Genomic DNA, 9,850 nt, shown 5'->3' on the forward strand with positions numbered 1-9,850 from the left:
CTGGGTCGACCGAGGGTGATCCTTTTATTGTAATTAGTGCAGTACTGTCTAAATAGTACAATAAATTCCTGTGTTTGTAGCATCACTGTGCATAGCATTAACACACTGTGTTTGTGTATGTGATTTTAGTCACATCATAATAAATGAGTGACTGTTTGCTTACAGACTCAGGGGGTAGCGTAGCCTTCAGTGAAAGACGCATCTTCATCCATCCACATGTTTGGACCAGATATAATGTTATGGATGGAGGGCTGACACAGCTCGAGGGCACCACAAGACTCAAAACACATCGCCTTGAACCAGTGAGGCCACTACAGAATACGTTTTCCGCTGTCGGCCAATCAAAAAGTCCCCTCAGCCCCCAGGACTTTCGCCTCTCTAAGCCAATCAGAGGCCTGGAAAGACTGGGGTAGAAAGGAGAGAAACATCTTATAAAATGTTTCACTTCCACGCATCTTTTCAATTCACATCAAGTGTCATCAAGAACTACAACTAAGCGTCTTCCAATTTCAACAAACATCGCTTTGTCAAACGTTCACTATTTTCACTCTCCACATTGGATATCGACAAATGCACCATTCTCCAAGGATTTAACTTGTGTTTTTAATTGCATGTTGTTGTTATTTGCTACTCCCTAGGACGTGGAGGCTGTCCTGTTGCTCCATCAAAACCAGAGTGTAGTCTATAACTTTTTGGGGATCCAAGAATTGTTCTGAAGTTCCCGTTTTGGTGTTGATTTTGGTCCAGCGCAAAGCTTTATTGGCGGAGGTTTAAGAGACATGACAGCTCTAGCCGGGGGCATACCGAGAATGATGCGCCCGACACACCACCAGAACTACCCGCGGGGAGGCTACTCTCTGGAAGGTAGGCAGTTGCGAATAAATATGGGTCCAAATGGAACCAAGTGCATGTTTCTTGCGTGTTGGAAGATTTTGTTTGTTTGTCATTGATTCAATCAGATAGCAAGTGTTGATATTTTGTCAACTTCGAATATATGCAAAATTGTTGTTCGTCTATAAATCATTTTGTTTGCCTTTCAACAAACAATTAGGCTACACATGAACTAGCATTTTGACAGTGACAAACATTTTAGGCTATTGGAAAGTAGCCTAGTAGCGACCCCTGATTCCGTTGAATTGACATAGCAGCTGTTATCAAAACAACGACAACGCTCATATTATGAATTTGATATTTGTCGGTTTAGGCTACATTGTGCACTATTAATTAGGTCTAGTGTAAAAACAACACCAATCAACCCGTTGTCTATATCTAGCTAGATTAAATGGTATTTTAGATATCAACATATTTTCTTGCAACAGGTCTCTCTTGAAAAACAGTCTCTTTTTAATCAGGATAAATAAAGGTTGAATGAATAAATATAGGCCTGATTGTTTGGCCTTTTTTTTACTGTTGTTATTTTTGTTGTTATTAGTTGTTGTTATTAGTGAATGACATGCGTTCCCTCCGTCCAGTCTCTACCCCGTTAGGCCAGGGCCGGGTGAACCAGCTCGGTGGAGTGTTTATCAACGGCAGACCCTTGCCCAACCACATCCGCCACAAGATCGTGGAGATGGCCCACCACGGCATTCGACCCTGTGTCATCTCCCGCCAGCTCCGAGTCTCCCACGGCTGCGTGTCCAAAATCCTTTGCCGGTATCAGGAGACCGGCTCCATCAGGCCCGGGGCCATCGGAGGCAGCAAACCGAAGGTGAGGGCCCTAGAACTGGATTGCAAGACCTGCCTGAAATAGGCAACGATAATTAATAGCAGAATATTTTATTTTTTATTGTTTCTTCTTTTAACCAAGCCCATATACTCTAACACTGTCATCATCACTAACGACAAGCGAGAGTTAATGGGAGATGACAGGCCATAAAAGTAACGTGCTATCTAAAACGACACGTAATAATGTAGGCCTACAGTTGGTATAATTTATGGAATTGTCATACGCTATTAATTCATTCCCAATTTGAAATGGCCTACTTTTTCCATTGATAAGGACATTTGGGCTGTGTTTTACGCGCACTTTTACACACTCTATTAACCCACCAAGTGGATGTAGAGTCAAAACCTAGGTTTTATAAACTATGTCAAGTAAACAATCAAACTCAACAGAAGCAAGCACAGGCCTACCCCTTAGGCTACTTATTTTGTATTGTGCAATGTCTAATTTATTCAGAAAAGAAACCGTATTTTGCAACAACAATATATTGAAAGAAATGTTTCTGCATTCTTGGCATGAAGCAGACAACCACCCCAGACGTGGATAAGAAGATCGAGGAATACAAGCGAGACAACCCAGGAATGTTCAGCTGGGAAATCAGGGATACATTACTCAAAGACGGCATCTGCGACAGAAACAACGTCCCCTCAGGTAGTTACATTTTATTATTTTTTTTTAAACCAATTTGTAATACGAACAACATCACTAAAATACAGATTTTACAATATATCTACACTTTTCAAATAATGTCATTCATAATAAACAAATATGGACGGTATGATATAGGCCTACTTGACTGAAATCGTCTAAACTTTTGCGTAGTAAAAAAGGCAATGTTGCAAATATTTTGTCGAGAGGATATACTAGCCTAGGCCTAAGAAATCATAACCGCAGTTGGCTAAATAACGAAAACAGTATTTGAATGTACATGTAAACTTATCTGAAAGTTTAAAAGCATGCCATGCATTACCTAATAAAACAACATGTGAATGCCATGTGTGAACAAATCAACCGGTGCTATAGTGGCAATATGAATGAAATGTTAGTATGTCTAATACCTGTTTTGACACAAGTTTGCTCATTATCCCGTATTCCTGCATGCATTTAAAAATAACGTGGGCCTATCATTTTATATTTTGTTCCGAAAGTGAGTTCAATCAGCCGCACCATGCGTTGTAAATTCGGGGGAGGTGCAGGGGAAGACGAGGAGGACGATGATGAAATCGAGAAGAGGGAATTGGAAGAGAACGAAAGAAGGGCGAAACACAGCATCGACGGCATCCTCGGAGATAGATGTAAGTAATGGTTTTAATTAAAAGCAGTGCAGAGCATTGGCGATGTGGCCTAGGCGGCGATGTTGAGTTCTATTGGACAAGTGTGCAATTCTGATTTAGATAGGCCTACTTATTTCTTATTTCATAATTAGGACCATCGTATACTTTTTCCCTCTCAGTTTTCTATATTGGGTTGTGATAAAATATGTGTAGAGTTATTCTTTAGAAGTTTCGTAAAGGTTTGTTTATTTGTTGGCCTCTTGAGTCTGTTGGTGGAACATTTAGGCAAATGGAGAATGGGGAAAATTAGTATTTGTCTCTTAACGACACTGAATTAGAAGATATCTGTACTATTTAAATTCGGAGGATAGACAAGGCTCAGTTGGTGTAGCCTAAATAAAGTATAATCATGAATAGTCCTTCAATTTGATTTATGGAAATAGGAATTATCTTTCATTTTCAGTTATTCCATTTAATTACGCAATTTCCCAGTCATGGATTGAATAAAGTTGGAATAAATGATATACGTCCAGAAATTGTTTAGTAAATCTGTTGACCAGAATTTTTTTACTCGAACATAAAAAAACTAACATTCAAAAACCAATGGCACTTGACAGATAACTATTATGTACATTTTTGCAACATAGTCTATTGTTTATGAATTTTGAGTTCTGAATTGTATGCCTGTAGGCTATTATTTCTAAACGAAACTTTTACAAAAGCCAAACGTTTCCATATGAAGTTGATCAAACATTTGCCCAACGGTTCCGTCCCCCATAAAAAGAGACGGTTCCTCTGCACACAATCCGGGACTTGAGGATGAACTTGGGAGACAAAGGCGCGAGAGTCCATTGAGACTCACACTTCGGCATCTCGCGCACAAAGGCCTGCTATAGCAAGCGGCTCAGTGGTGTACAAAAAGACGCCAAAGCTTTTCAAAATGTGGAGAGAAAGGCAGAAAAAATGCGCTGACAAAGGGCTGGGAGAAGACATTATGGACCCGCAATAAGCGATGAATAATTCAGATAACACCGATAGCAAATCCGGCCTGTTTTATAGACTGCGCGCCCAGAGAAAAAAATGCCGTTTTCACCTACAAAATGTTACTTTGGAGTGTTTCTCAGCATCAGGAGATGGCGTTTACCATTCCCAGTCCGAGATAAAGAGACAGCATCGACTGGATTTTCCCCGAACACCTGTTGATTGGTGACCTGTTGGGTTTTCGGGAATGTATGGTCTAGGCTATCATAGGCCTTTCCCATTGTGCTTATAGTAGGCTAAATGGACTTCACATGCTTATTTACTTTTTTTACATAGTTATACAATTCTAGAAATGTGAGCATAATATTGTTGGTTATGTAGTAGTTCATAAAATATGTCTGAAGTGTCCAGTGCCCATTGCCTGCTTTGTGTGTATGTATATATATGTATGTTATATATGTATATTAAATGTTCAATTTTTCATTACACTTATAGCAAATACATCTAGGCCCCATTAGATAAATAACTATCAAATATATATATATTTTAAACATTTGTACTTCCCCTCCAAGCATCCTCAAATGATTGAGCCCACAACGCTCTTACTAGTCAGTCCTTACTGCATCAGTCATCGCAGTGAAAACCTTTTCTAGTAGATTAAACTCAAACCTTTTATTTTCCCCACTTTCATCTCCGGACAAAGCCCGCCCCTTCCTCTTCGCCCGGGGCGCGCGCATTCATGCAATATAACCGCTTTCCTCCCTCTTTCCATGCGAGGCATCGCGAATACAGATCAGGATAGTCAATTGACTTTATTAACCTTTAAAAGTGACTCTGCCAGTTTGGTTAAGGTCTTTCCTGCAGGGTTGGAACGAATTTGTAGGCTTGTATTTTTTTGCATTTATGGGGCTCCTTTATGATTTGTGTTTTGTCTGTAATCTATTCGTGCTGATGCCTTGTTTAGATAGATTAGACAGCCTTGCAGATATTATGAGAGAGGCCTATGAACCGGATGTAGACATTGTAAAAAGTCAGGAACGGCAAGGCATAATAAAACGTTGCAACAAGTGATGTTAAATTGTTATTATGGGCACAGTATGATTTTCAGCCTATTTATTTTGAAATATGCCAAACATCTGAATGAACTAAAAGTAATTGTTTTGATGTGTTATCTATTTCAACAGAAATAGTTTAGTGTTATGGAAGGATTATTCTAGGTGTTTTGCTTTCAGTACCTGGACCCCAGGTTACATTATCATCAGCATTATCAACATGATCTTATCCATAATGACTACATCAACTTATAAACTCAGTGCAAATTCAAGTGTTGATAATGTCATATCTGAAACGTTTTTGCTCAAAATATGACTTTCCTTTTCCCCTCTTCTGTGTGTCTGTGGAAGTAGTTGGTCTTGTTGTTTTCTTTGTCCTTTAAAGCTCTTAATTAGAATATGAAAAGGCTGTTTTGGGTATGGTGATGGTGTCTTCTGGCCAAATATTGATTAAGTAGGTGTTTGTAGAGGCGATAGTTGTGGGAGAGAGAGGGCTGTTGCTCTCTGCCCCTTTCTCTTCGGCCTCCATTGTTGGCTTCCCTTAAGTGCCGAGATCAAAGCTGCTCCATTTAGATTTATTTGTCTGGTAAAAGGCCACTGCAGAGTTCTGTGGCCGGGATAAAACTGGGTAGCTACTATATCTGCACGGTATTACAGGGAACTTAGAGCATTCTGGGAAAAGGATGCCCCCAAGCAAATTGGAAATGTTGTGCTTTTAATCAGGAAATTAATCTGATGTTGAATGATTCCACTTCCTGTTTAACTGTAGTAATGAAGTTTAGCGGAAATAAAATAAAACTATATACAATTGATTTACTATATATAACTGCGTGTCCTTAAAATGGTTGTTATTATCATGATAAAAACGGTTGTACCTTGTACTAGAAGTAGCAGTGAGAGGCATTAGTACAGGAAATTGTAAATACATAGTATCTTTAACAACATTCATTTTGATGAAAAAAATATCTAGAAATGTATCCACCCAAATCTTGCATTAGAAAGTTTCATAAATGATACTGGCATGTAAAGTTTCTCCAGAACGGAATAGATGGTTACGTTTATTAATCAATAAATACTAGCACAGTAAGTGGCTCCTAATTAATGACACCGTTCCTCTGTATAGTCTGTATGACTATATCACCAATGACACTCCTTTAGCCTCATTTAGCTAATTAAAAGTAACCAATTTCATGATAGAGGAGTGGCCTTCTCTTGCAGATTTCATTTAAAACGATGGGAGAGAGAGGGAGAAGGAGGGAGGGGAGAAAAAAAAGAAAAGAAAATACAAACAGTCAAAGGGATAACTTCTCTTAAAATGGAGTCCTGCGGTGCCAAATTGAATAAGCCCAGTTCTTTCAAATCTGCCATGGTGAACGCAGTCAACATGTAATAATTGGTTTCATTGAGGCACATTCCAACAATCTGCTCCCATTCTCCTGGCTCCATTGTCTTGGGGCAGGCAAATAGCCAGGGGACAGGAGGAATCAAGTGCTGACAAAACATGAAAGATTTAGCTGCTTTTGTCAAAGAAACTGAGTAGGACTTTGTTTGTGTAAATAAAGTGGGGAAAATGGCTCCCCACTACTTTGGCATGGACTAAGAGAGAGTAGAGATTGAGAAAAAGAGACAGAGAGAGAGGGATACAGAGAGAGAGAGAGAAAGATATTGATTACGGAGAAAGTGAGACATTGTTCAACGTAGCATGAATACACCGTAATATGCAGACTTTGCAAAAATTTGGTTGATGTTTAATCATATCAATGCCTGATATGATTTGTGTGAATGTATATGTGCAAACCATATAAACCAATTCGAACGTTCCATAATGCCTATTCTCCAGGGCATTTAGAAATGTCAATAGACCCATGTATCTCACACAGTCAGTCAGTAATAGCCTAGTACAAGCTCAGGTCAGGAATACACCGATACCCCCTCAGATAGATAGAACAGGGAAAACCATCAGGGAAGATGAACAGGGAAAACCATCAGGGAAGATGAACAGGGAAAACCATCAGGGAAGATGAACAGGGAAAACCACCAGGGAAGATGAACAGGGAAAACCACCAGGGAAGATGAACAGGGAAGATGAACAGGGAAAACCACCAGGGAAGATGAACAGGGAAACCCAACAGGGAAGATGAACAGGGAAGATGAACAGGGAAGATGAACAGGGAAAACCATCAGGGAAGATGAACAGGGAAGATGAACAGGGAAGATGAACAGGGAAGATGAACAGGGAAGATGAACAGGGAAGATGAACAGGGAAAACCATCAGGGAAGATGAACAGGGAAGATGAACAGGGAAGATGAACAGGGAAACCCATCAGGGAAGATGAACAGGGAAAACCATCAGGGAAGATGAACAGGGAAGATGAACAGGGAAGATGAACAGGGAAGATGAACAGGGAAGATGAACAGGGAAGATGAACAGGGAAAACCATCAGGGAAGATGAACAGGGAAAACCATCAGGGAAGATGAACAGGGAAACCCATCAGGAAAGATGAACAGGGAAACCCATCAGGGAAGATGAACAGGGAAACCCATCAGGGAAGATGAACAGGGAAACCCATCAGGGAAGATGAACAGGGAAAACCACCAGGGAAGATGAACAGGGAAGATAGACATTGATTTTCTGTATTTCTTTAATGTTTAATGTCAACGGTCCATGCGTTTTTTTGTTGTTGCTGTTTTAGTGTATTAAGCAGGGGGGATTGAGAGAGAGATGGGAGACTGTCTCCAGTCACAACAAACAAAAGCCTCATTGCAACCAATGGAATGTTTTCTACAGGCTACTTTCCATCTCTGCCTCCAGGCAGAGCAACAGAGAAATCCTAGAGTAGAGAAAAGCTGGGTTTTGACTCTGTGTGTGTGATCCATGGCTGTCTCCCTGCCTGGGTTATAACTACTTATGTAAACCCAACTGAACTTGGCCAGTGGAACTGTACTGTAACAATATGCCAAACCAAAAATCCAAATCCACAATACCTGGCATATAGCAACTGTTTCTATGAGATTGATGTTTGATAGAGGGATCAGAGTTTTTATCCTCAGTGATAGATTAATAGTGGATGTATCCTAGGTGTTAGGTGTCCTACCAGCTGTCACAGTCTCATGTCAGAATTAGACGATCATCCATGTTTCTCAAATTCCAAATTTTGACGTTCCAAACGTCCAATTTTGAAGTGTCTAAGGTTAAGTGTAAGCATTAACTCAGAATTTAAGGTTAGGATTAAGTTTAGGCATTAAATCCAATTCTTAAAGTTAGGCATTAACTCTGAATGGTTAAGGTTTGGGGTAGGCTTAACTTTCTATTGCTATATTTGAACATGCCACCTTTGGAATCAGAGGCAGATGCTTATTCCCCTCTACCATCCCTGTCCACAATGGCCTAGCAAAACCCAAACCTACTTGAAGGTAACAGTGCTCACTGCCGGTTTCCACCTCATCTCCCGACCTCCTCAGACATGAATGGACGTCGAATACTGACTTGAATCACGTGCCTGAATGTCACCAGAAGTAGTCAAACAAAGAAACAGCTTGATAGTCACATATTTATCTGTTTAATGTCAACTTTTCCCCCTTGGATGAATTTCCTTGTTTTCTTGGATAAAGTGATAAAGATAAAGTTAGTGATCGTTTTAAAAAAAAGTTGTAGTTTATTTTTAACTTCTGTAGTGTGTTGTCGTTTCCTGCAAACCATTTAAAATATTGTCAGCTGGTTAGTTAGCGATGTCCAGATTCTGCTGGCTAGCATTTTTAGAGAATGTAGCTATGCTAGTGGAAACAGATTGCATCAGTTAGTGTTGCATTCAAAAGCATCCCCCCTCCTATTCACTTCCAGATTTCCTCCTCTCACCCTAGCTATACACACCACATTCACTTTAGCCTACGTCACAGCATCACTCTCAAGACTGGCTTATCTGCAAGTGAATGGCTCTATGCTTCATTAAAGCTTCTTTCTCCACTGGCACCCGCATTGTGATCGGCATGATATAATTCAAAGGACAATTAATGAATGCAGGGAAACTTTGAAGTGAGGGAGCGGGGTCCTGCCCTGGACCTGCCACTCGTTGCTGATAGACTTCGTCACATTCTCCCCACTGCCCTGAGAGACAGTTTGAAGTGGCTGAAAGAGAAAGAGAGAAGAGAAGAGCGACCAATAGAAGGTTAAGGAGAGGAGTCCCTGTATAAAAAGAGCTCTCTATTTCCTTGGAAATATTAGCCAAGCAAAACTCTGTGATGGTTGAGGATAAAGGAGTTGGAAGAGAATGGAGTCGGGGGGCCGAGGGCGAGGGGACTCCTGGCAAAAAAGGTTCGGACACAATGAGATAGTTAATTGAGTAAAGCCAGACAGCGTTGTCAATCACTTAACTTTGTTTAGCCAGGCTTTTTTGTTGTTGAATAGCAGTTTAGTTCAGCGTAGAAGGGAAGGGACACGGTAGAGTAATTTCGTGGCTCTTTTTTAGCTGTTTTCTCACGAAAGAAAAATATCTGCAGCTGTTTTTTCATCGGTATTCGTACATCTCAACTGTCTTCGACTCGATCAATCTCTCACTTCTGTGAGAGAAGCTTTAAAAAAATCCCACAAATGTCAAAATGTAAAACTAAAGAAACCAGGATAGACAGACTAACCAGTGAAGGGAGAAACAGAAAGAAAGACAGACACATCACAGCCAAGAACATTTGTTATGGAAAAGAAGAGAAACTGAGGAATGTGGCGGTGGTTGAACTCTCTGGCCGTTCACTGCCTATGATGTTTTGTGGAGAGGTGATGTTGGGCTGTAAAGGGGTAGGTAGCCCCCACCCGCCCCTCTCCTGT

At 40.4% G+C, this 9,850-nt stretch overlaps 1 protein-coding gene across 1 annotated transcript in view; it reads left to right on the plus strand.

Annotated features, from left to right (window-relative positions):
• Positions 1 to 244: 244 nt before the first annotated feature.
• The window catches only part of LOC115169834 (paired box protein Pax-3), a gene marked incomplete in the record, with an annotated part of 23,485 nt that continues 13,879 nt past the window's right edge, over positions 245 to 9,850 (plus strand). The window contains 4 exon segments of the mRNA XM_029725843.1: positions 245 to 864; positions 1,473 to 1,708; positions 2,245 to 2,374; positions 2,872 to 3,018. Coding sequence (XP_029581703.1) covers positions 780 to 864; positions 1,473 to 1,708; positions 2,245 to 2,374; positions 2,872 to 3,018 — 598 coding nt within the window.

Source organism: Salmo trutta, chromosome 31 (genome assembly GCF_901001165.1).
Source record: "Salmo trutta chromosome 31, fSalTru1.1, whole genome shotgun sequence".
In the NCBI taxonomy this organism is placed as follows: Eukaryota; Metazoa; Chordata; class Actinopteri; order Salmoniformes; family Salmonidae; genus Salmo; species Salmo trutta.